Source organism: Epinephelus lanceolatus, chromosome 7, assembly GCF_041903045.1.
Source record: "Epinephelus lanceolatus isolate andai-2023 chromosome 7, ASM4190304v1, whole genome shotgun sequence".
In the NCBI taxonomy this organism is placed as follows: Eukaryota; Metazoa; Chordata; class Actinopteri; order Perciformes; family Serranidae; genus Epinephelus; species Epinephelus lanceolatus.
In genome coordinates, this window is record NC_135740.1 from 25,560,514 (window position 1) to 25,588,234 (window position 27,721).

At 40.0% G+C, this 27,721-nt stretch overlaps 1 protein-coding gene across 4 annotated transcripts; it reads left to right on the forward strand.

Moving 5' to 3' along the window:
- Positions 1 to 1,031: 1,031 nt before the first annotated feature.
- On the forward strand, positions 1,032 to 26,371 carry stx3b (syntaxin 3b). Of its 4 annotated transcripts, XM_078169375.1 has the most exons (12): positions 1,032 to 1,428; positions 13,093 to 13,167; positions 13,275 to 13,374; positions 14,305 to 14,379; positions 14,508 to 14,578; positions 14,755 to 14,863; positions 14,939 to 15,012; positions 16,803 to 16,937; positions 19,050 to 19,160; positions 19,419 to 19,529; positions 25,520 to 25,612; positions 25,701 to 26,371. In XM_078169375.1, the coding sequence occupies exons 1-11, from the start codon at positions 1,399 to 1,401 to the stop codon at positions 25,595 to 25,597; spliced, it is 969 nt and encodes a 322-aa protein (XP_078025501.1). In that variant the 5' UTR covers positions 1,032 to 1,398; the 3' UTR covers positions 25,598 to 25,612; positions 25,701 to 26,371. The 4 variants fall into 4 exon arrangements, 3 of the variants coding, with proteins under 3 accessions (XP_078025501.1, XP_033489099.1, XP_033489096.1); XM_033633208.2 differs by lacking the exon at positions 19,050 to 19,160; XM_033633205.2 differs by lacking the exons at positions 19,419 to 19,529; positions 25,520 to 25,612; positions 25,701 to 26,371 and adding exons at positions 21,478 to 21,594; positions 21,927 to 22,066.
- Positions 26,372 to 27,721: the final 1,350 nt, after the last annotated feature.

The window sequence follows — 27,721 nt, forward strand, 5'->3', positions numbered from 1 at the left end:
CAATAAAATGTTTCATTGTGGACTCAACTGAGAGCAAGGACCCCTCATTACAGCATACAGACATTTAAAAGGATACTTGTCACATGCACAATTTAATTTGCTCAAGTTTTTTGCAAAGCACTGCCTATCCTGGCCTGCTACTATGACCCTGTGCGCTGCATTCAAATTACATTACCAAACCGGAAGTTCGACTTTATTTCATGACCATAATGCTTTCTTTAGATTTTTAACACAGATTGGGGTCTTGAGGTCGAATATGAAACTGCAGTAGTTTGTCGTTGCTACATTTACAAGCCTGCATACAACAAGAGAAGACAATGTGCCTATGTATTTGTGCTGTTGTGCACAAAAATTGTGTGAGATTATTTTGTCCATGGTCAAGGGTGACCTTTCAGTCACAAGTCTTAAACCACATCCATATCATGGATGTAAAATCTTTAGAGTACAACAATTCCAATTCCATAACAACTGCACAACTCATCTGTTGAGGTTGAAGAGAGTTTGATGTGATCCACAGCTGCAGAGCAGTTAGAGTGAGATTGTCTACTTGGTGCATGAGTTTGGTGTTCACTGGTGTGGTACCTTTATTAGTTATAAGGGACAAAAAAATAAAAAAGACTTTGAATATTTTAGATTAATTTGGTTTGATTTAAGCTTTAATGAATGGACTTCAATGTATTTAACACACCCAGATGAGTTGTAGAAAGTTTGCACTCTGCTTTTGTATGATTGCTGTTGTTTGTTGTAAATAAAAACAGTTAAACTAGACGTTCAGGGAAAGCAGTGTATTAATGTGCACCAAAAGATTATTCTAAAGATCTGATTTTCAAATCAGCATGTCAATGTGCCAGATTAAGTGGCATTTTCATGTTTTTCCTGTGCAGGCTGAGTTAAAGGTCTTTTAAGTAGTGAAGTAGGTAGCAACCTTTATCATTCCCACAACACCTGAATGCATCACTAGTGCAGGTGGCTCAGGGCGTGGCTTCATCTCAGAGGACACGGACTCGTCTGCGCATGCGCCGAGCCAGAAAAGTGCGTTTTAGAATGATTACTGGTGGCCAGCGGAGAGACAGATTATACGGCTCTACACAACTGTTGTTTTAATCCCCTGGGCGAGGAGATTTAGCAAAGAAAAAACACAGGTTTTAAACCCAGCAGCCATATTGTATGGAAAAACGACGGAAAGACTCCTCTTATCAGAAAAAGTCGTGTTCTCCCACACCTCTGTCAGGACTTTTGGGGAGTTTAATTGTTTTTCTTACTGGCGGTGGGTTTGTGTCGGACAGCTAGCTTGCCAGCTGGCTGAGGAATTCAGACATTTGGACTAGTTTTGAGCCATTTTACACAATATTGTGGTTGTGTCTTTGGGTTAAAGGTGTTGAATTAACCGTCTGAAAGATGAAGGACCGATTGGAGCAACTTAAAGCGGTGAGTAATGTCCAGGAAATGTCAAGTTTCCTTACAGTGTCTTTTTTCTTTCAGTGTTTTCACTTTAATGCCCCCCTGTAAAACGTTTCTCATATTAAGAATTTGGAGGTGAAGATTAATATTATTTTACTACTTTTATTTTAACTAAAACACCTGACACATAACATGCTTATCATTTGAACCACTACAGCACCATGTGATGACATAACTCATCTGGTGGGTGTAGTAACACTGCAGGTGGAAAGTGATTTAAATCGTTCAGTCACACAGATATCTTTTTTTTTAATACATGCTGCCATGTTGTGTGATAATGTCAGAGATGTTTTGTAATTAGTGTAATTGTTATTAGTTGATATGTATCACCAGATGTTCTTTTAAAAGTAGTATATTTAAATTGGTGGTCCTGATTCCTACAATGGGATGTTGACCTGTGTATATTAAAAACTAATACACTTCCTCAGCCTTTGCATTGGGCAGTCTCAGCTGAAATTGGCAACAGATGAATCACTCATTTTCAGTGTTTTAACAGTTGCCATTAAAGCTAAAAACACTGAATGACTATTAGAGTTGTTGATCAGTGGAAAATTAATCAAAGATTTTCAAGTAATTTTTCATGCAAAAATGTCAAAACGGCTGCTTTAATGTGTTTTATACCAATGCTAATTGTAAATCTTTGGGTTTTGGGCTGGTTGACAAACAAAAACAAGCAATTTTCAGATGTCACCTTGGACATCCTGGGAGATTTTTATGAGTATCTTGAAGTATTTTATAAAATTTCATCAATTAAGTGATTGATCTACAATAAAATCATTGCACCTGCAGTCCAAGTACTGCTAAAAAACATGTTAAGCCATCAAAAATATATTATTTATGGTGCGTAGAGAGTTGTCAAATGCATACAAGAGCTACAGTTGGGATGGACTGAACCAAAATGATCAATACCCTTTTATATTTAGCCATCACAACCACATTACAAATCTTATCCAGAAGCAGACATCCAATCTTAACAAACTTTTCTCCATTCAAGCCCAAGCTAATGACAGTGAACACACTTTCTTGCTGCCCATGGGGGTGAGGCCTCGATCCAGTTGTAACCCAAGTCGGGATGTGTTGCCATAGCTACGTGAAACTGCTGGCCAAATATTTGCTATGTTTCACATTGCAAGTGTGTCCCCCCCAGGCGTCCTGTAATCTCACACAGCTGGCTTCTTTTCAGGGAAAGGAAGTTCAGATAGCAAGTGAAGTGGGCGAGTCATTTGTTGGGAAGTTGACAGTGTCGACAGTATGTTAACACCTGTAAAACAAAGTGCAGGTTACCTCCACGATCTCACTAGTGTTTTTCCAATCTGTACTCCTCTTTCTTTATCTTCTTAATCTACATTCACCCACTGCCTTTATTTTCCTCTTCGAGTTTCCCATCTAATGTTTAACCTGCAGCAGTAATCTAGGCTGTATATTGGTGTGTGTGTGTGTGTGTGTGTGTGTGTGTGTGTGTGTGTGTGTGCGTGTGTGTGGGCATATGTTCATGTTAATGTGGCATCATGCCTTCACCGGTGTAATCACATCACCTGACAGACTGTAGACTTTGGAAAAGAGGAGCAACAAGAAACGCTGAATTGTAGTTTCACCTGGAGCAGTGGTCACATGTGATGGCTCACACTGCATGCTGTTAAAATACTTTGGATACAGTTGCTCAGTACGTTTAAAAAAATGCCAGTAAAGGTAATAAAGTAGCCATGTTTGCTAACTGGACGGAAGTCTTCTGTAATTCAAGCTCGCGGTTTCACTTCCTTCGTAGTATTTTCAAATGTTCTTTCAGTCAGAGTCATATCCTCCTCAGTTCTGTGTACGGTGTTTCCCCACACTGTACAACAGGCCTGTTGGGATACTGTTTCTTCACCACTTCCCCACCTGGCTCAGATATCAGCACAGTGAATGGAGAAAGCTGTAACTGAACTGACATGACTTCTTCTGTGGCACGTGGAGTTTTAAATCCCATGTCAGAGTTTAGCGTTGCATTAACACAAGTCCTGATGGAGTATTTTGGCTTCTGTCACCATGCTGCTGTAAATCTGACCCTAGGTCCCTGTCCTGCTGCTGTTGTGGCTCGTGGCTCATTTTCTAAATCATCCCGTGGGAAAATCCAGAGCACAGGGCTACAACTAACTGTTGTTTTTATTATTGATAAATCTGCAGAGTATTTTCAAGATTCATAGGTTGGTCTATAAAATGTGAAAAATAATGGAAAATATAAAATAACATCATAATTTCCCAAAGCCTTGCTTGTTTTGTCTAACCAACTCTCCAAAAATACATATTTACTGAAATTATACAACCAAGCAAATCCTCAGAGATGTTTGGCAGAGAGCAAGGTTGTGGGGAAAAATTAATTCTTAGATGCATTGTGATTCACTTTTAAAAGATTGTCTTGATGCAGACAAGTCAGCAATAGCAATTTTAAAACCCAATTCTGCACATTATGATTGCCTGAAACAATTTTGTTGGACCCTGCTGTAGCCTATGTTTCTCACGGCTCAACCATAGACTTTATGAAGTAATGGACATAACCACTGTGATGTCAACCATTGGTTTGTGGACTCCCTCTCTGAAGCCTCGACTGAAGGATTTTGTGCGATGCCATTTTGGATTTTTGAAGCCAGAAGTGACCATATTTTGGCAAGAGGGTGATAACCCAAATACTAGCTGCTACTTTGTTTAGGAAGGTTCATTTACAGCTATGATTAACTGTGATAATGCTATCGCTAATGCTAATTTTCGCCCGTGAATAACAGGCTAAAAACCATTAAAACAAAATGTGCTTTTTGGAAAAACTGAACATCTGACTCTGTAGACTGCTTTAGTTAAAACAAACACTGAACAAGACTTTTTTCGGCCAAAATGTACCATTAATTTCATTAACTGAAAACACACTGTAATAATGACAGCAACAGCTACACCTACACTTTGTGAATCCGGGGTTACGTCATGGTTATAGAGAGTTATAGAGACCTAAACCGTTTTTTTTGTACCAGGCTGTAAACATATTTATTTCTGCCGTAAAGTTGGGCATTGTAAGACAAAGGTCTTTGGGGATTGAGTGGCTTCTGGAGCCAGCCTCAAGTGGCTGTTTAAAGAACTACAGTTTTTGGCACTAAGCGTTTGCTTCATTTTTGCAGTGGAGCTGAGCCAACTGAATGATAAATCATAACAGATGTACACATGTGCCTCATGTTTACGCTCTAAGCTAAGCTACTTCTTAAGTCTTGGTGAGGATTACTGATCGTGAGCAACCGCAGACTAATATAATGTGATCTGAACTTCCTGGTTCTTGGAATGCTGGGAAATTTGTTAGTAGGGCTGCCCCCGACTGAGTATTTTCCTAGTCGACCAATAGTCATCATTTAGGGCCATTAGTCGACTAGTCGCCCACATGTTAATGATATTAATTTAATTATTAAACTATATATTTTGGGCGGGGCAACACAGTGGTTTGAGTTGAAGGTGTGAGAAAGAATAGTATTGGTAACATTGTTAACACTGTGCTACATTACAGAGAAATACAAAACCGTACTAATGAGCCTTCATTAATATAGGCCTATACTTTATCTACAAGTGCACGTCACACACTGAGCGAGCCGCCTGTTAATGACGCTGTCGGCAAAGCAGTAATGATTGTGCTAAGTGGCTAATGGGCATGTAGCTACTGACATGTTTCAGATGATACATCATGTTTGTAGTTGACGAATGATAGACAAATGTTTGCCTGCAGAGTTTACATATCACCTTGGGTTCGTCCTTCACCTTCTCAAAAATGAACCCACACTTTGGATTTCCTGTCTGACATGTTATTAACTAGCCTGTGGAATAACCGCAGGTACCAGCCCTGTAAATTAACATGACTCCTAATGACTGCTGAGCGTGGCCACTTCCTGTGTCTGTCCTTTTAAATTAAATTCCCACATGGTCCAGTCATATAGGTTTTGATTTATTTTGACAAGGTGCAGCTCCTTACAGCATTTCACTTTTTTTTCTGTGACTAAGCGACCAATGAAACATGCCTAATGACCTCTCTGGTCGACTAACGTTTGGTTGAGGGGCAGCCCTATATGTTAGCACACGTAATCCTCCACTTGGCACATCTCTTCTATTTGCAACTATTGTGTTAATAAAAGATATTGTAAAGAACTTCATCAGTTTATTTTATTTATGAATCAGTACAAATATGATTTGTTATAAAAGTAGTGAGTAGTCACACAGTGAGAAAAAATAAATCATGTAAAAATCAGAAATTTAGATGCATCAAGATGCATTGATAACCACTTTATAATTGCATCTTTGCCGTTTGAAACGAACTGACACTCTGAAAAGATTGTTTTTTGTTTGTTTTAAAAAAATAAATGACCAGCTCATTATTTTCTAACGATAAAAAAATAATTGACTAAATGTTACAGCTCTCTATTCTGCGAAGGTTTAGCCTTTACACCCTTGACTCTTTCAACTGTCCTCTTTCTCAACCCCCAAGCAAAGTGTGTTGTCCAAGAGTGTTTCGTCATTTATGATCCTCAGAGGCAAAGTCTGACGGTTAATCACCTCCCAGTTTCTTTAAGACGACGGAGTGCTTTATTGATATAGCCTTGGGTTTACCCTAACTTTCCAAACAGACCAGAACAACACAGTCTTCAATTTAGGCTCCTGTGGATCTGTGTGCTCAGAGAGCCAGTCGGTTTGTTATGTTGGCGCGGCAGTGGATCACTACGTCTGCTACAGTGTAAAACCTCTGTCTAGTCATTGCCTTATTGAGGCGAGTTATGCAACAACATGACATATGGTGCTTTGTATGCAGAATAAATGTAATTAAGTGATTTGAATAAAAGGAACAAGCCAGCATCCAGGCTAACGTATCAGTCATTCATGCACCGATGTGCAGTGTGTGCTCTATTTTTCTTATTCTTTTATTTCATGATTACACAATCTTCATGTAACTAAGCATGAGATTATAGCATTTTGTGGAGTTTCATAAAAAAAAAAAGAGAAAATCTAATTTGCTGCCTCATCGTTCACTCTGTCAGTCAGCATTTTGGCACATTTGCACAGAGTGGCATTAAATCTACTTTGTTCATGGTTTATTTATTTATTTCTCTAAAAATAATGAGTAGAGGATGGGCGGTATTTTCTGTTAGTACCAGACAATATTGGAAAAAAATGCTGTTATTGTGAATCTATTTCTACAGAGCAAACATGCCTTTTACACACTAAATATCTCACAATGCTTCTTAAAAACTAGCACTAATCATGAAGGGTTGCACCGTGCATTAAACACCTCCCCACCCCCATGTTGTAGCAGTTATTTGATAAAAGGTTTGATGTTTTATGAATGACGTTTTGATCTAAAATGATAAAGCAAGTCTCATGTCTTCAAACAGTAATATGCGTTTCCAGGTTGAGTCACATGATGAGCAAGTGAGTTTAACGAACAGTGTTGTGAAAGTTTTCTTCCTGACTTAGCTAAAGTAACTCCGCCTGACTGTTCCTGTCAGTATCAAACTGCTGTTTCATAAAAGCGAGTGCCTGTGTATGTAGCCTTAGTCTGTTGGGGTTGTTAAAACATTTGTTGCACACGTCCGTCCCTTTACACTCATTTTTGCTGAATGAGAGACACTGGAAGGAAGTGAGCGCTTGTTCTTATCTCGCTGCTGCAGAAACACTGTGTGAGGGAGCATAATGTTTTAGGCCACAGGGCTGCAGCTGTATGCTCGATGAATAAGTCAAAGAAAGGTCTAAAAACAAGCAGTGTGGGAGTGTCCAGGGAACTCTGTGTTCACAACTGTTGTTAGTTACAGCAGCCTGAACCAAATAGGCTAGGCTGCATTTGCAATTCAAATTTTAGATGAGGGGTAGAAGGTTAAGGACTGTGTAAACCTCGGCACTGGACGTGCTGTTGCATTACATGTAAGATCCCAGAAGGGCTGCACCTGCTGAATATTTTAATTATTGATTAACCTGCTATATTACTGTCTTTGTCATTACAAAGTGACTAATAAAATAGTAATGCTCATGATCTCCTCAGCCCGAGATGATGTATTAATGTATTAAAATGGCAACGGATGCACAATTTGGGATTTTTTTTGCCAGTAAGCTGATATTTTCCAACTCATTTTGGCTGATTGCAGATGCCAGTACTGATACATTTACATATTTTTTCCACATTATTGCAGAGAGCACCAAGTCACTCCTTAAGTGAAATTAACATATTATACTTAATACTATTATAGTGTATCTAATGTAAGATACAGACGTAAAAAAATACAACCCACTTCAGCTTAGATCACATGTAAAACATGCCATACTTGTATTTATGCTACACTTTCAAACAATAATGTTAAAGTCCAAAATATATGACTGAAGTTGGCATATGAGTCACCACAGTCCCTCCAGCTTTTTGATTGTATATTACAGTTATATTTAGCTTGTTGTGCTGGTGTTGTAAAATAACGTGATTGTACTGTATGTTCCATGCATAGTTGTGTGAACATTCTGATTCATTTCTTTCCAAGTGTCCTCAGATAATATGCATATTAAGTTTTTCCTCCCATTTTATTTTGCCTTTGCCTCTTGTTGCTCATGACTGTCTTCTCCAACAGTGTAAAACGCTGAAATTTGATGTGACACTTTGGCATTACTATAATTCTTTAGGACTTGCACAAGAGGATGAAGGTCGTTGCTGGTTTTCCTTCCTATTTTACAATTCTGAATGTAACTTCTCATTTGTAGATATTGGAAGAAGTGAGAGTGTAGTAAATGGTGAAGTTGCCTTAGAGATCCAGACAACATTACTCCATTTTTTTTATTAAGACATTGTCCAAATATGGTCAATCCCTTTCGTGCCCATATATGAAAAGCTGTTTCATGTTTATTCGGGAACCTGAAACCATTTGCAAAAAGGTGGTCTAAGTGGTCAAGTTACACTCATATGGGAAAAGAACAATGATAGAAGCTATTGGAATGTATTTCTCTATATTAGGTCTGATCGTCATATAGAGGAGCACTTTTTTCTTTTACTCTTTTAGTATTTGCACCTTGAAATACAGCAGGCAGAAGTTTGAATATGAAAAGGGATCAAAGATATTTTTCTATGATTTCAAAATTACAGTAACATACTTTATACATTCAGGGCGTGTTCACACCAGGATAGCCTTGGTTCGATTAGGCAGGGAATGGCGAAAAATTTCACACCTTCATTTGGTTTGGTTCACTTTCACACTGCACTTTTTAAAGCGGACCAAACTGCCTGGACAACGTCACGCAGTCACAACAGCTGCTCGTTTGTGGGGTTGTATTGCCCGAAACGACCACTGACCAGGAAGAATAAAAGCACGAGGAAGAAGAAAACCCAGCTCATCGATTGGCCAGTACCGAAAACGGAAATCCATCCCCTAAAACCGGCTTGGTCACCACAAAAACAATGAAGCAACACCAAATTTATGCAGTCTTGGAGTTTCTGTTTTTACTTTTCTTTTTTTTACCTCTGCTTCTCCTGGTACACGTGCTGTTGGCTTTGTTTGTTTGTTTGTTTTTTAAACCCAAATGCACTGTGCTCTACATCACTTCCTCTCTTTGGTTCACTTCCTCTCTTTGGTTCGCTGGATAGTCCGTTTGTATTTCCCACTGTAAGTGAACCGCACCAGGATTCAATTGCAAGTGATCCGAGACCCCCAGGGTTCGCTCGTTTGGTCCGCACCAGAGTTTGAGCACTTCAAACAAAACTGAACTATCCATGGAAGCAGACCGACTACACAATCAACTAATTATTGCAGCTGTAGCTCCAAGTTCCTTTTCAAGTTATTGCATGTTGCATTGTGAAAACAATGGCAATAGTCACAAAGACAGTTGGACTGCTTTTCGTTTCCCTCAGAGCCTAGCAACTACCAACAACACAGGACACACTGGACTTTGTTTTCCAGTTACTTTGGTTGTTCCACTGTCTGCCGTTTACGCTACTGGGGATAGTAACTGTAAACAACTTAAATTGGTACTCTTTGGTAACTGTGGATAGCCACCAAAAGCTACGGGGTAAAACAAAGGCATGGTCCTCTTCCTGTTTTCTTTGCGAAGTGGTTGACGCACTTCTTTTGTGCCGTAAATTGAGCCTTCATTTTTCTAGGAGATCGTACCCATTGGCAGACAGATCTGCATAATGAAAGCGAGGCTTAAAGGGAACCAACAGAAACACTGATGGTGTCATTATTCTCTCACCACATTTACTTTATAATGAAAAGTTAAAGCAAAAAATGTGTCTATTTCCATTTTAATTAGAAACCAAGGAACAGACTAAGTACATTTGGAAGTTAAAGAGTAATTATTTGTACAGAAATGAAGTTTAATATTGATATCTGTTCAGATTACTAGATTAAAGGTCTAAGGAGGTCGACAGGTGTGTTGGCTAACATGTTCCATGCCTTGACTTTGGTCCACGCTGACTTTCTCCAGGAAAGTCAAGTGTCCAGACTTCAGACTCTGTCACCCGTTACAACATAGACACACAAACTGCCAGGCTGCATGTCAAGAGCCCAGTCGGCCGGTAACGCTCTGTAGACGCATTTGTTTGTAAAATGCAGAAGTTATTAACAGGGAGGGAACAACGTGAGCTTATTGTCCCTTTCCACTCATTGTTTCACTCTTATTTCCTCCGCCTAACTCCGTCACAGCGTAGCCCTGTGATGTGTGTTTGCACTGTTCCTTAACTGTGGTTTCTTTAAGTCAGTTGAAACAGGTTGAGTTCCTGGAGCCCGGCCCTCGTCCTCCACTGTGTCAATATTCACTGGCAGTGCTGAGCTCTTTGTGGCCAACCTGCAGCACTGCCCTGTGTTTACTGACTTTAGCTTGTGATATATTTATGACTTCAGCGGACTGAAATTTTCTGATAGAGGTTATTTGGTGTAGGCTGATTAGGGTCAGACAGATATTTCTGGCTGATGCATCATGCTGAGCTGCTAACCAGGAAGCAATTTCATCAGTGTTTGTTCACGGTCTAAATGCTATTCTCCACTCTGACAAGAAATACATGACCAGGGAATCACTCAGTATTTTTAGAAATTAGTCAGATTCAATCACAAATATTGGCGTTATTGGCCTATAAATACTCAGACTTTCTTATAAGTGGATCATAGCAGTCTTGATCATTTTAAACAATATTATTTGTAGCTACATTTTCAAGACTTGGGGCTGGGTATCAAATCTCAGTACTGCATCAATTTGTCCCATAGTGTCAAAAACTATCAAGTTTGGCATTGAAGTTTGGTCAGACTCTTAGTTTTACTTGTTTTTTGTCTTTCTCTTGTTCTTTGATTATTTGATTTTCTTGTTTAAATGATAATTTTGTCTATTTCTCACTCTATTTTAATGGGCAAAGTTCTTGCTCAGTGTTGAGATTATTAAACTAATAGTTAATCTTGTAAAAGACAGTTTGTTGCTCACTTGTTGAGAGCGATATGAGAAGATTGACACTGATCTCGTGCCTGTACTGTGAACACGAAGCTACAGCTGGTTAGCTTATCTTAACACTGGAAACGGTGATACATTCAGCCTGGCTCTGTGGATGGGTAATAAGATTCACCAGCACTTCCAAAGCTCACTGATTAACACTTGACATCTTGTTTGTTTAGTCTAAATATAAACCAACGAGTAAAAACATCAGTAAAAAAAAACAGGCTGTAGTTTTATTCATAGTTATGTCCCCAAAAAATGTGGATTCAGGACAACCCAAGTTAATATGCGACAGCAGATGTTACTAACGTGAGGTCTGCTGTGGTGAAACTAGAATTATCTAAAGATGACTATTAAAAGTTCATTTTAGATACTTTGTGCATTCTTACCATGTTGTTTCATAAAGGCTGTATAAATGTGGAAAATACAGTGAGAAATACCACTTCATTACCAAAGTTGGAATTCAAATTTAAAAAAGCAATGTAGGCTACAGGTAACAAAAGTGAAATGAAACAATTGTCAAATTGACAATCAAAATATTCCCTTTTTTTGCAGCCGTGCGTACTTTGATTAACACGCCCAAACATGTCATTTATTACATAAAATATAGAACGACTGGAGTTGATTGTGCCATTTTGCGTCTTTGCATAAAAATAATGTTCTTTTATTTCTAAGTTTTCACTGGTGTCAGACTTATTCGACTGTGTGAACACTGCTTCCCTCTTTCATTCCTCCAGATACCCTCTTGAAAAGGTTTGGGTTGCCATATTTGCACACATCCAAAAACCTGTTGATACCAAAATCTTGATTAAGAGTCAATCTTGGTATGTTTCTCCTCCTGAACAGAAATGTTGGCTTTTCTTTTGGGCCTGCATCTCTACCCCACAGCTTTACAAACTGTTGGCTAGTTGGTTTGTGTATGACGTATCCATGACAACACAGAGCTGCAAGACACCATGTGTCGCAAACTGTGGTAAAAACCCTACACAAGATGCATATTCTGAATGAGCTGTAGACATATCCAAAGAATGCTATTAACATCCATATAATATTGGCATATCCCACATGTCTCACTGAAAATTCTACATTTGGAAAAAGGGCTATTTCGGAAAATCCAAATGGATATGGTGTTTACATGACCCGTGTCAAATTCAGATTATCGTCATAGTCGGAATAATGGTGGAATATTAGTGTGCATGTCAGTGTAGCCTGAGAGTCACTGGTTGCTAAAGCTCACTCTCCTGTCCATTCATATTGAAAATCATGAACATGAAATCCAATTAGTATGAATGTAGGAAAATAATTGTTAAATTAATGCAAGATAGGCATGTCGTTTGTTTTTGTGAACGGCCCAATTGTGCGTCAGTTGAAATGTTGCTAACGTAAGGTTCTCCTTTCCTCTTGTAAAGGATGGTCCAGTGTATCCTGTGCTAAAGGAGATAAAAAAGGAAGCACTAAAGCACCTTTCCTTGGCATTTCAATAATTCGACCAGCTCTTATCATGAATAGTTCAGGGTTATTTCACTCATCTCTACTGAAATTCAGGTTTTGCATTGACTCCAGTATCAAAACTGTGATTAATATCTAGCCTTACAATGGAAATAGGGCGTTCACAAAGCATCAAAGACAGAAACCGTCAGGCTCACATGCTGTCTGATGTTTACTGGCAGGGCTGTGAATGAGTTTTAAACACAGTTGGTTTAGAGTCACGTTTTGGCTTCAGGCTGATTTGTTTGACAGGATGTTTGTGTAATTGTTACCAATGTAGGGTTCTGCGTATTTATCTGGGCTAACCACTGAAGATAAAACTGCAACACGGCCGTTATCAGTTTTTCGGTAAATGTAAGTTTGTTTGTAGAGCACCCACCTTTCAACACCCAGGCGATTTAAGTGCTTTACATAAAACCTACAAGGCATTAAAAGAAGATATACAGGAAACACAGGGTGATTAAAAAGCATTTAAACGAGATGTAAAAGAAACACAAGGTGATTTTAAAAAGACGTGTCAATAGGATTTAAGAAGTTCACCCTGTTAAACACTTGAGTATTTGAATGAACGTCCAATGACATGCCTTCTACTTTGAGCCTCAGAAAAACATGTAACACCCTTCACACGTTCTCCCTGGTTAGCTGTAAACTCCTTGCACCACTCTGATACAGCCTTTACTTTTATTCTGTTAGACGTGTGATCAAGATGACGATGAGGTGGAGATCGCTGTGGATAACGCAGCCTTCATGGACGAGTTCTTCTGTCAGGTCAGTGGTTCGATCAGTGTGTGTGGGCCATATGTACGTCTTCACTTATTATTGTGAGGGCGTCATTTGCGTATGTTTGAGATTCATGGTGTGTTTGTTTGTTTCAGATCGAGGACATCAGGAACAGTATTGATAAAATCGATGAGAACGTGGCTGAAGTCAAAAAGCTTTTCTCAGTCATTCTGTCTGCTCCCACATCAGATCAGAGTAAGATACAAGCTTTACTTCCTGTACCTGCCATTTTGTCTCTTGTCTGTAGATTCATTCACCCCCATTACCATTTAGGCTGTTGGCACCATTAGCGGCTAGCCGCTGGCTCAGCCTCCTCTATGTTGAGAGCCGTGTGCAGACAGTCCTGGCTCAGGCTCTGACTACTCATAGATGTGCTCTGAATGTCGTGTAGAGCTCTGTTAAAGCTGTAGTTCATAACATGTCACTCACTGTCCATGTGCGGCCAAACTAGGCAGCGTTGGTCAAATATGAATCAAGATTCTGTAACTGCATTGCCTATTTCTCACCTCAGATGTTTTCAGAAACATATTTTAGCACAGTATTTTACTGTAAAATGAGAAACTTGGGTCTGGTTGGTGGGCGGTACTCAGTCGACTGCTTCCAACATGGCGACCGAGTCACAGACTTTCTCATTTCACAGCTAAACAGTGCACTAAAATATGATCAGCGCTATCTAGTTTGACAGTTTGAGCGAAGTTCACAAGCAGTGATTGACAGCTGCATTAGAGACTCCTCGGATCTGATTGTTTGTTTTTGGTGCTCCGAGGTCGATTCTAGCGAATGCCATTAGAAGCAGTAGGAAGATGAGAAGGGCCGTGTTTTTTACACCGACTATCTGTCTCTTTCAGCAAATATGACAAAGTTATTTTAATTAAAGTTACCAACTGTAGCTTTACAGCAACATTTTAAAAATATGTCAATTAATGCAGCCTCACTGGTTTGAATATTTCAGAGAATTAAGGGATAGCATTTTTAAAGATGGCAGATGTGTCACGGGCATCATGTAAATGTTGAAACCTGATTTGACGAAATTATCAGTTTATTAGAACTTACATCAGGTGCGGTTGTCTCACTCCATTGCTAATGTTTTCAGCCGTTTATTGCTACATGTCTCTTCCTTCCCAGAAACACAGGATGACCTGGAGGCAATTACCAATGACATCAAGAAGATGGCAAACAATGCAAGAAACAAACTTAAGAGTGAGTCTGACTAACGCTGCCACACACAGTGTGGATGTTTGATGGATTCGAAATGTTGCCAAGGAATCAAACAGTGTGCTGTGATGTTGACTTAAAGCTGATATCATAAATCAATAATTTCCTCCCAGCCATCGAGAGGAATCTGGAGTCAGAGGAGCAGGAGAGGGTGTCGGCTGACATGCGGATACGTAAATCACAGGTAAATGACACCCCTCTGAAGTTTGTTCTGCTTTTTTCTCATATTCAAATTCAACAGGCTCATTGGCAGTGACCATATTCACATACAGGACTGCCAGAGCACTGAATAAACGCTAAAAATTAATATATACATTCAGAACATTCTGTGCTAATGATTTTTTTCTTGTCGTCTCCCAGCATGCAGTGCTGTCCAGGAAGTTTGTGGAGGTAATGACGAAGTATAACGAAGCCCAGGTGGACTTCAGGGAGAGGAGTAAAGGACGCATCCAGAGACAACTAGAGATCAGTGAGTTACGGCCATAAAGTCTTGTGATGGTCCCACAATCTTCTTTGTCATTAACTGTTTTCTTTTCCTTTCCAGCTGGAAAAGCAACAACAGATGACGAATTGGAGGAGATGTTGGAGAGTGGCAACGCTGCTGTGTTTACTGCAGGGGTAAGTGTGTGTGTGTGCACATGCATGTCTACCATTTTTAACAGTGCCCTAACACCCACTGTGCCTTGGCACCGATAGTGATGTGGCTGAAGTGAGAAAAAAGTTGTCAGTTGCTCAGTAAAACTCCAAACTCCTTGTGTCAACTGGTTAAAGATTAGCTGTGCTTGTGATCTGTCCTGTTGGACTCAAAGTCAGTTTGCTCTTTTGTGCCTTCTTGAGTGCTCCAAACCTCCTCTCACACACTTACTCACATCCAGTGGGCAAAGACTACATTTTTTAAACAGTTTGAAACAGCACAGTCCAGCTGGTGACAAGCCTCTCTTTAAGTACAGTTTGGGAAGAATTTCTTGCACAAGGATACACGGCTCAATTTGACAGACCTGAGTAAACCTTACCATAAACTTAGAATAGAAGGGGTAACTCATTTTGTGTGTGTTGTGCACACACTAGTGAAGAGTCATAATGTGCCTGGTGGAACTGGGTGATTGCTTGGCCTCTGGTATTTCTCGTGAATTGCTCATTCAAATAAGGTCACACTCGACACTGTGCTTCCTCTGGTCCTGAGTAATACATCTGCCATGACATAGTTGAGTCAACTAGCAGTGCTAGAGTATACTTGTCATTTTGGTGCAAAAGCTCACAGCAACATTTTATGGCCTCAGTTAAGTCAGAGCCCGATTATTTCCAGGAGCGTTGATTCCAAAAGTTGCATCACTGATGCTTGAAATGTTTGAGTTTGCTACAGTGTAACGTCTCCAGTCTCTCCTTATCCATCTATTCTTGAATGTAGCGAGTGATGGAGAATGAGCTGTACCCAGCATGTTGTTCAGCAGTGTAACACTTAAAAGGGGTCCCCTCTCAAAAACACTACACAATGTGTACGTAAGGCACTACTAATAAATATGTCCTGTAGTTTTAAGAACTTGCAGTCGAAACTGTACTTCCTAGGGTCCTCAGAAATACACCTGTTAGTGTTAAGTCGATTGGTTGAACAGTTGTCAGACAGACAGGGAGTCAAAACTGCACAGCACACAATGACAGTAGCACAGTGATACAACATTAAGTAGTTATGACTTCATGTACATTGTCCTAGAGAATTGAATTTACACATTTATACATTTAATTTGTTTTTGTTTTCTGAGGTGCGATCCCACAGGAACATGGGCGTAGCCCTATTGTATACGACAAACGGGAGTTCCATGTGTTATTCAAGGACACTTTGACATGTTGACAAGAGGAGACAGGAATCGAACTGCCACCCCCGCAATCATTGAACCACAGCTGACCCATATATCAAAATTTTTTCTAGGCCATTTTCAGTTTCTCCTGTCTTTGTGAGCTGCCTTTTTAAATAAGATGCAAAGTAAACCAGATCATGGCCAGTCTCTATTAAAAATTGTGGCACGCAGTTTCTAGAAAAGGCTTTAAAAAAAGAAGCCAGAATTTGAAAATACGGCCCTCTTCCTGCAGCTCTCCTCTTTCTGTCCCAAGCTTAAGTGCTGTATCGTAGGCATCTTGACTTGCCTGAGTTTCACTTCTCATCCAAGAAGCTTCTTCAGGTCTAATGGACTGGTGCAGAGTCGCAGGCTTTAAACCCTGTGTGGCTGTGAGCCCTTACAGAGTCGTTGGGGTGAGCTCTGAGTTTCAGAGTCATAAAGTCCCACATGATTTAAAGCCTGTGACCCCACACCAGTCCGTTAGAACTGAAGACGCCTCTTGGATGAGAGGTGTTTTCATTTATTTGTCTGAACTGGTCCTGAGTGGTAACAATAAACCTCTCCTCTCGACAGATTGTGGACGCTGGGATCTCTAAACAAGCCCTGAGCGAGATTGAATCCAGACACAAAGACATTGTCCGTCTGGAAAGTAGCATCAAGGAGCTGCACGACATGTTTGTAGACATCGCCATGCTGGTGGAGAGCCAGGTACACTCCTCCACATCCACCTGCCTATCACTTCATCCACCCATCAACTACTTCACTCATTCTAAGCATTTTCCTGTGACTGTGTTCAACTGTATTCAACTCCTTTTCTCCTCTTTACCTCCCTTCTTGTCTCCGCTGTGGTCTGACTATCAATCTGCATCTGTTTCCTCTTTTCCAGCTCCATGCCTTTCTTACACCTCTCTGTACTCTGTTCTGCCTCCTCCATCTCATCTCATCACCAACATAGATGGAACCAACATGAAAACATTTAGTAAGATGTACCATTCAAGCATCATTTTAGACATCAGAGCAGAATTCACACAAGAATGAATACAGACACATATTGTTGATCATTCAGGCACTGTATGTCTGTGAGTACATAAGTCTAACCACATATTTCTTGCTACTTAAATCATGCTCTCTGAGGGAAAGGCTTGTTTGAGGTAAGGGCCACACTCCTGCTGTTTGTCATGTGATTTTCCCATGAAACTCTTTCTTTTCCAAACTGTTTACAGCTTTTAGTTTGAAGATGTTTGTTTAAATAGAAACTCAGCATTAACGTAAATAAAAATGCTTCTCCGTGACATTTAAAAAAACACCTCCTCACCAAGTCAGTATTGAAGCTGCCACTACAAGGGCGAGTCCATCTGTGTTTTTTTTCTGGGTTTTTCAAATGTGAAAGCCCACTCAGGATGTAGGTTAGAGCAGATATCACTGATAATACGAATGATAACTAAAAGGTTTAACCCAGATGTTTTATTTAGGGCTGTATGAGATATTTATCCGTAGACAGTGTAATATTACTGCCCCTTCACCTTGCTGTCAGACAGCCCTTTCTGATGGGGAACTGAAGCCTTTACATCGCTCTCTTCAAAGCCACCAGACTCACAAACAGTCTGCAGCTGTGCATTGCTTAGCTTCTATGCTGGTTAAGGGGTTAGAGTAATATAGCTAATTTGGAAGATCGTTAACACAATTTTCAAAGAAGGCTTGGCTCAGTCATAAAGAGGCCAGAGGGTTCAAATGTAACAACATAATCTTGGAGCATGAGATGGATCGGTGGTTTTCCGCAGCGTCTGCAGTGATGAGGGGGCTGCGCCAGACTGCCATGGTGAAGAGAGAGCTGAGCCAGAAGGTGAAGCTTTCGAATCACTGGTCCATCTCCGTTCCAACCCTCACCTATGGTCATGAGCTCTGGGTAGTGACCGAAAGAATGAAATCGCAGATACAAGCAGCCGAAATGAGTTTCCTCAGAAGGGTGGCTGGGCTTTGCCTTAGAGATAGGGTAAGGAGCTCGGACATCCGGAGAGAGCTTGGAGTAGAGCCACTGCTCCTTCATGTTGAAAGGGGACAGTTGAGGTAGTTCGAGCATCTGATCAGGATGCCTCCTGGGCACTTTCTTTTAGAGGTGTTGCAGGCACGTTCCACTGGTAGAAGGCCCCAGGGCAGACCCAGAACACGCTGGAGGGATTATATATCTTATCTTGCCTGGGTACGCCTCAGGTCTTGTAGGAGGAACTGGAAATTGTTGCTGGGGAGAGGGACGTCTGGAGTACTTTGCTCAACCTGCTGCTCCCATGACACATCCTAGTAGATATAGATAGATCATATACAGTATAGACTTTATTGACAGTCAAATCCACACCGTCAACAGAGCTCATAAGAACGAAATTTCATTCCATTGACTCTCCTCAGATAAGGGATTGAAAATGGAATGGAACATCATCTTGAGGAAACCTACGTCAGGTCACATGTGACAACATTTTTAGAAGGGCTTTTGAGGATAGTATTTGGACACTAAATCATGCGCACCTTGACCAAAATTTGACTGTTTAGATTTAAATGCATGAGGAACTCTACTGGGAAGCTATAGAATGATGTAAATAAATCAAAAAAGCAAAACATAATAGACTCTCTCTTGAAGTAACAGCAGAGGTTTTGACAATAAAAGTTCCAGAAATCTGAATATAAGAAGAACAAAATATTGTTCAGTGTATTTCTAGTATACTTGAAACCAGATGTATTACTGCACTGCTTAAACCAATGTACTGTACTGTTCTTCTGCTTGTGAAGTGTTGCTCTGTATCTTATTGACTGTTGTGTGTTTTTCAGGGTGACATAGTAGACAACATAGAGCGGAATGTATCCAAGTCAGTGGACCACATAATAGTGGCTAAGGAACAGACCAAAAAAGCTGTAAGGCACCAGACCAAAGCACGTAAGGTAATGTAATTTAGCCAACCCCAGTCTGCTGGTGACCTCTTTCTGTTTTTTTCTACCTATTATCTATACACATGTTTACACATTTAAACCACACAGTGTGCGTACAGATGATACTCCCTCACCCTGCAGACACACAGCCAATCACACACAACTGTTGCATTCTGTGTGCTTCGCTTTTTGTTTCTTTCTCTTTCTCTGTTGTTTCATGCACCTTCTTCTGTTGCTTTCCGTCACATCTGACGCCGTGCGCCATGTTAGGGTGGAATGATTGACAGGATTGAGAGCAACATGGACCAGTCTGTGGGCTTTGTGGAGCGGGCTGTAGCGGACACTAAGAAAGCTGCAAAATTTCAGCAAGAGGCTCGCCGTGTGAGTGACCACAGTCAGGAGGAGCGGTCCGGTTTCCCAAAAGCAACAGAAATAATTTCATTTTTCCAATTACAATAGAACAAAAATCATCCTGAGACCAATTTTATTCAAACTAAATACAATCTTGAGGATTTTTTTGTTTGCTTTAAAAAGCAGCAGAAAGAGCAGTGAAATAGGAAAAATTAAATGGACCAACTTGGATGCCACAGTTTCACAAGCCTGGCGTTAGAAAAAGATTCAGCACTGTAATCTGTCATTCTCGTGACCTTGAGTCAATGTGAACGTGCACCTGGGACGGCAAAGATGCCTTCCTGACAGGGCTGAGCAGCAGTCGGTGGTTAATAACGGTTCAGGCAGAGAATAACACAGCAGGAGAAATTACAGCCCATTCAGGAATTTTTGCACAGCAGGCACTGCGTACACACAGAGCTCCTGCACAAACTGCAGGGCTTCCCTGGCTCAACTGTGAAGGCAGCACAATGTCACATAATCGGTAAGGCCCAGTATTGGCCATCTCTACTGTTAACCTTATGATCATCGCAACAAAAGATAAAATTATTATTAATATGGTAATTTCTGTTGAAGAGCTGTTAAATCCTCCCCACTGTGCAGTGTAGTAGAATCTGATAAGCCCTCAAACTCATGTATCTGTTACTCAAACTGGCCATCCTGGATTGCATTTCATATCTTTGGTATCTAAAACAACAGGCCTCCACTAATGTAGCTCCTTGCATTTTATTTTTTTAAGACAGGGATGTTTTCAACCTAAACAGCTAGTTAGTTTAAATCTAGCAAAAATCTTCTGTCACAGTACATGTAATTTGATATTACTGTAACGGTATATATCACAATACAGTAACTGTTGCGTAAATTCAATTAAGAAATGGTTTACAATAACCATTTCCGTTATAACAAATACAGCAGCCTCACATGAGACAACACTTGACTTGAAAAGAAAATAGTCAAAACAGTAAAACTAAATTTCTTTTAAAATGGAAGCATAAAGGTTCATGAGTCAAGTATTACAGATTTCTGTATTTAAAACTTCACTCTTCCTCCTCCATGTCTGCCCAAATCATGTTACCTTGGGAGGCAGCTGGATTCACAAGATCACGAGAGAATCACAGAAGAATTGAGTCCTGATTTGCTACAAATTCTGCCCAGAATAGCTCCCACAGTAGAAATGGTTTCACCATGTAACTACCGGTGGACACATTTCTACCCTCACACAGTAAATACAGTCATATCGCTCATCTCTATTATGAAATAGATGAAAAGAATTCCACTTTAACACAAAGATGCTTTTGGGAAACCTGCCTTACAATATGAAGACCATCCCCACCATCAAGACCCTGATCTCCACCTTGACCCACACCTGTGATGACTTGTGATGACCCCCTGACCCTCCTACCTGCTCCGTTCCTGAGCCTCCACCTCCCCGTGGCCTGCGGATCCCTGTGCTTTGAAAAACCCAGTGACCTGCCCGGCACCACGACCACTTGCTTACACACACACATAACACACACTGACAGCTTCCACACTCTTTTCTCTGTCTCCGCTCTCTCTCTCTGCTTTGACCTTAACTTTGTCTTTATTTACAGCTTTCCATGGCTGCTGTGTGATTCTTTGGTGTTGACTGTGTTTGAAGATGGCTTTAGGCTTTTAATAATAATAATTTGATTAACATTAAATCAACACACCATGACAAAACTGGTTTATCAGACTTTTGCAAGACTAGTGCACTGAGTTTGTTACAAAGCCACACGGAGAATTCATGATATTTGATATGTCCGTTGTTGCCATATATTATACATATTACCTCATACTGCTAGGACATACACTATATAACATTCAGTAGTGGATGTTCACAAATTAAGCATATAGTTGTCGTTGTGTTCCACTGAAAATGGTACTAATGGTCCTGTATGTACTTGCTTGTCCCCAACAGAAAGTGGTGATAATAATCGTGGTTGTGCTGATCTTGGTGGGCTTACTAGCTCTCATAATCGGGTTGTCAGTGGGATTGAAGCACTCATGAGCTATTTGAATAAGAGGAGAGCTAAGGGTGAGTAACTCGGGAGCAAATAAGCTCTGTAGAGCCACAGTGGGTGTGGGAATGAAGCATGCTTTAGAAAAGGGTTTGCACACTCTTTTGCTCTGCGTGTGTTTTCTTTCTATCCCGAGGGCTTACTTGAGGTGTGTTTGTGTGTATTTGAAGTTCTTGGGTGTGTGTTTTTTTCTCTCATTCTTGCGGTGCTCGCCTCTGGTGACTGCTGAGCAAACAAAGCAGTGCCAGAAGTGAGTTACAGTTTCAGCTGGTGTTTGGTCTGTGGGATCTTTTCATTGCTCATGCCCCCCGTCATAAACGCCATATTCTCCCTTTGTGTCTCTCTGCAGAGGATGATCATTATTGGTGCGGTCTGTGCTGTGGTTGTCATCCTCCTTATTGTCATCCTCTCCTGGACACTAAAACAGGACTGCTGTTTTGCTATCATCATCAGTTTATCTATCATCCACTCCACCCCATCCTCCATCAGCCAAAGAAAAACTCATACTGATCACTCCATGTGGATGTAATATTTTTAAACCTGCAGACGCAAGTGCTAGTGTTACATTTGACCTCTGGAAAAAAAAAAGAAGACCTGCAAGACTTGTGATACTTGTAAAAACTTTTAGCCCAATCAGAACTGTCCTTCTGGTCTGTGAGGGTCTGTCTGACTCCTTCAGTGTGAGGATGCTCTGCTGCAAATGAGGAAATGACGCTAAAGCTGACATGAGCTACAATAAATCTTGTATCTCTGCAGAAGGGGGAGAAGGGAATTGAAAAACAACCGATCATAATTTCACTCCAGTGCCGCCACTGTACATTTCATTGTCCAACATTTAATGCCAAAGAATCAGCCTGGAGGTCATCTGAAATTGATTTTAAAGTCCAGTGAGTTGGACTCTTGTGAAGCGCTGTAGAAGCACCCTTACTGTTATTTCTTGCCCTTATGAGCCTTGACACATTCTGTGATTGAAAAGCTAGCTGCTGTACGTTCACTGTATTTTGGATTTTGTTAGTTTTTGGGAGGAGTTCCAGCACTTTCACATTTAAAAATATGTCTTTATGTCCGTGATTATTAAGCTTAGATGATCCTGTAAATAATAGAATTATTATATTGTGTAGCCCTGAAATAATGTGGCTCTATCTTTAACTGGAAGAGGATGGTGTGCTCACTTATGAGTCTTCAGTTCGGAGAGCCAGGGGGTTCCTGATTTTAAATATGAAGGATGGTGATGATGGAAACACATTTCAATGACAGGTGGAGCAAAAAAAAGACAGACTAGGTGGATAAACATGCACCCATTGCTTTAAAACTTAACACTGCAACATCTTGGAGAAATGCCTGGGTACTTGTTTTATATCTTTGCAAATCTGTGTCACCATCTTGCATCGTGACCATCTGTTATAATGCTTTAAAAACATGTTTTAATGCCAAAGGACATAAGGAGAGACTGGTAGTGACACTAGTTTCAATTTCAGTGCCTGAATAGTCTAATAAGTAAGTAATAGTAATATATTTATTATACTTTTTGATGCTGTTGTTAATGAAGTCACACACACAGGATAAAGTGTAAAAGGACACTCTAACTAAACCTACACAAAGGTCTCCCTGATCGGTGGCTATTTATGACTAGTGTTATGTGCATTTCCTGACATATTTTAGGTCTCATTACATTCTTACTGTAAACGCACACCTCAGTTTCCAGTTTATTAGGTACAGCTATGTAAAACAAACAGCCCTGCAATAAATCCCCTGTTGGTGAAGGTTTCAACAGCTTTATAGATTAGTTGGTTAAACTGTATGGACAAAATGGAGGCAGTAGTTTGTGCTGCTTTTGAATTGTATTACATTATATTCTGTCTAATATTTAGTCAGCCCTCATCGAAACAACACACGTCTAGTTTAAACAAAAACAACTCTCTAGTTTAGTCCATATTTTCAGAAAGCACATTGATGAAAATCAGAATTTGTATTGGCGTTAAGGGTAGCGCCAGTATTTTTCAACATGGACCCTGTTTTTCTATGTTTTGTGTCTAAGGGATTAATAGGAACAACAGTTTTTAAAATTGGTCCAGTATTGACAGAGGACTGCTGCTGGCAGCCGCAAAACAGGCAATATGATGCCGTCAATATATGTCCGCTAAAAGTGCTTGTTTATGCCACTGACAGGTTCAGATTGTTACTATACGTGTCTGACAACTGTTAGGATTCCTATAGAGACAGACCTTTTTGTTACAACCCTGAAATCGCTATGCCAAACCCACCAAACTCCATTTAGAAACCAGCAAAGTTAGCATGTATAAAGCCAGCATGTTTTCCCTGTTAAACATTTTTCATTCAGAGTTGACAGAAACAAAATAAAACTGTCTGGGCTCATCTTTCCGGTGTTTCAACAATCACATACTCTGTTGGCTGAAATAAACCCTTAATGCGCTCAGTTAGATGTGAAAGAATGCTGACGTTATACATGCTAAAATCATTGTTTATTTAAATGGAGTCTGGTGGGTTTGGTGATAGCGTTTCTTGGGTTGTTTCTGGTTCAACAAAAAGGATCCTGCTCTGGAACAAAAAGGTCTATCTCTGGAGGGATCCTTTCCATAATGTTGTAAGACACAGAATAACAATCTGAGCCTTTCAGTGGCAAAAACAAGCACCTTTAGTGGACGTACGTTGACGGTGCAAATTGCCCCAGTTCTTACATTGCAGCCTGTTTGGCCACTGCTGGCTGCAGTCTTCTTTCTCAATACTGGACCAATTTCAAAAACTGTTGTTCCCATTAGTTATTTAGACAAACACATGGTAGAAGCGGGTGCAGATTGAAAAATATTGAAGTTACCCTTTAATCTATCTCTGCTTGTAGTCTGAGATGTTGTATAAACCAGATGCAGGGCTGTTTTATTGGACTAGTTAGTTAGCTAGGTGTACCTAATAAATTGGCTTTGATTCTGGTTGGTCACCATCATTTCATTAGACCCTTTCATCTTGGTTGAGGGAATGTGTCAGACTGAGAGTTTAGTTAACTACAGAGCACATGTTGTCACCCAGAGGCTTTAATATGGCAGTTGAAGCGGGTGACTCCAGCTGTGCACACAAGGACTCTCTCAGGGGCACTACTGTCAGTCATTAAAGGGACAGGTATTGACCACATGCAGGGTTTTGTAGTGTAAGATGTCCCGTGCCTTATGAGCTCCACCATCACTGAGGGAAGTCTTTGTTTCTGTGAGACCACAGCCTGAATGGTTCCTTTTAACTCTGGTTGCACGGGGAGCACTTGAAAGTGAGAGGCCTCCCCAGCTTGCTCTTTTGACCATGCAGTATGCTCTTTGGGCTCCTGCCCTCGACTGTTGAATCCTAATGCTTCCATTCAAGCCTTTTTTCCTTCACACACCACTTTAGCCACCAGCACAGGATGCAAGGCGAGAAGAAGGAGAAAACTGATGCTGTTGTACACTGTTTTAAATTAACAGATTTTAATGACAATTAAAGATTTTATGTTTTTTAATGACTGGTTGACTTGTGTTTTCTTACAATCTCATGCCTGTCCCTTTGGGAGCGACAAAATAAATATGTGACAGTGGTTTTTTTCCCCCCTTTTTGATGACTAAATGTTAAGGAAGAGCTGTGTGGATGCTTTTTATGGGATGTAGTAGCTGTTGTCAGCAGTTTCTTGATACAGCATGTTAACCACTGTGTTTCAAAGTGCATGTTTTAAAGTCAGGTGCACAACAAGTGTCAAAGAGAAGGTATGTTTTTCACCTTTCCTCTCTCTTTACACACACACACACACACACACACACACACACCCTATTCTCTGTGAACCTTTGTTCCCCTTTTACTCAGTCATTTCCTCAAACCAATGTGCCCTTCAATGTAAATTGTGTGGCATTAAATTTTAGTGGATGCTGCTGCCTGACTTCTGTATTTGTTTTATTAAACCTGCAGAAGAAGATGATGATTACATTGTGCTGTGCCATCATTGGGATCGTTGGGTTCTCCTATCTCTACAGCTTCTTCTCGTAAAAAGGCTTAACACAGGTAAAGCACCTGCATCAGCCTGAAACACTCTGAGCTATGTTCTATCAGATTAAATGTTTCAGTAATGTTTTTTTTTGTCTTTGTGTAGTGTTTCCAAGGAAGATAGGGTCAAGAAAAGAGAGTTTCCTGAGGTGCTTCCCTGTTTTTTACCCTGATTATCATTTGAATCTGTTTTAAAATGTAATAAAAGGTTAAAATAAAAGAAAGAAATTGACCCACACCAGCCCTGCACACTTACCCTTTTATTAATAATTTAATTATTTACTCGCTGTATGAAGTGTTTAAAAGTGTTATAAATGTGTAGATTTTTCTCAGTCTGCCTGTTCATAATTCAACATGTGACTTATAAGCATTTTGGACCATCCTGGTCGACTGTAGTCTGCCGCCTCCTGGTGGTGCATAGAGGGGACAGTCATGTTTATTATTATAAGGAATCTATTTCTAAGGATTTATCTAAGCTTAGTAAATATGCATGATGGTGTTTTTTCTGTCTTTGGGTCCAGACGTTCATTCATGCACAACACATATTATGCTCTGGTTAAAAATATCCAGTCAAGTAGTATTTTCTGACTTATTTGTTGTCATAATTTGAATAAATTTGTATGTGATTTTGTTGTGTGTGACCTGTCTGTATGCGTCTGTGCTGATGAAATGCTTGTACCGATGATGGTCTTTTCTGTAACAGCGGCTGCCACTCGCTCACTGGCTGTGTGTCAACCCAGTAAAGCCTGTTATGTAATAAAAGATTTCTGTGCGTTGTACCCAGTGTCTGTGTGTGCTTGGCTTCATGTGTTGGAGGGTTTGTACATGGCTCAGCTGATCACCTCTGGGTGCATGGAGGCAGACACATGTTTTACTCTCAGAGCAGCCTTTACTGTGTGTGCTGTGCAGATATGGCGATGCACGACATTACATCCGTGTATGAACGGCTTCCCTGACCTCATTTCATCCCCCATCTCGCTGTTCGTCCTAACCAGAGGCAGGCCCGGCCCATCAACACCCCGTGGGGCGGGGTTTGACACAAGGGCGCGCTTGTTTTCCTGCTTCGTGTGTGGAGGATAAACGGGGATAAGATTAGATTAAACTCAGTACAATATATTGATCCTTTGGAGGACGGAAATTTAACATTATAGTAACACACAGGGACAGACAAGGTGAGTAGGATGCAGGTAGGTAGAATAAATAGATACAGACTGAATAAATAAATTAAGTTATATACAATGAATTAACCGAAACCAGTGTACATATGCATGCAACACCAGTGGTGCACATTTCTGGTATTCCACCATAAAATGAAATGCTGCATACATTATAATGTTAGTATGCATTCATGCACAAAAAGCATACTGTGAAAATAACACGAAACAATATCTGCATTATAATGTTTAAAATGATATATACATACAAATATAGCAGATGTGTAGTGTAATATCCATCCTTTAGTGTTTATACTTTATGCTACTTTATTTCAGCAGTAAAATGTTGCTTCATTATGACTGTCCAGTTAGTACAGAGGTGTTTGCAACAAAATGTACTTAATTTTCTCATCATGCATGAGTTCAGGACACCAACACCACTCTTGAATTTTTAACACGACGCACATATTGTAGCCTACATACATATATATGTATATATTTTACTATTGCGGAAAAACTGACATATTTAGGTTATTATAAATATTTTTTATTATTTTTTAATATTTATATTAAAATTAATGATACTATTTTAATATAATTTTAGTTACAAATATTTTACATACTAGTGGCATAATGCACTTTTAAAAAAATCTTTTGCATACTTCTTATTTCATAGTTCTTAGGGACTGTTCTGTACTTATCAGGGGAGGGGGGTGGCTGGGGTGTAACTACTTTTTTTTTTTTTTACTTTTAATTTTGAGCCTCCCTAAGTGACTGACGGACCATAAATTAGTAAATACATTTTTTAAAACTTACCCTTTGATGTTTGAAAGTTAAAAGTTAAAATTTAAAGACAAAATTCTTGAGTTGAAAAAAAGTATTTCTCTCCCTCTTTTTTCTTTTTTTTTTAAAAAAAATCTGCTGTAAAATAAAAATAAAATACAACCTTTTAAAATATATATGCCCCTTCCCC

Excerpts from the sequence above, each read along its gene's own strand:
- stx3b (XM_078169375.1), top strand. The coding sequence starts at position 1,399 with ATGAAGGACCGATTGGAGCAACTTAAAGCG. Across the intron at positions 14,864-14,938 it reads CCAGAGACAACTAGAGATCA|CTGGAAAAGCAACAACAGAT; the intron begins GTGAGTTACGGC and ends TTTCCTTTCCAG. Across the intron at positions 19,161-19,418 it reads ACCAGACCAAAGCACGTAAG|GGTGGAATGATTGACAGGAT; the intron begins GTAATGTAATTT and ends GCGCCATGTTAG.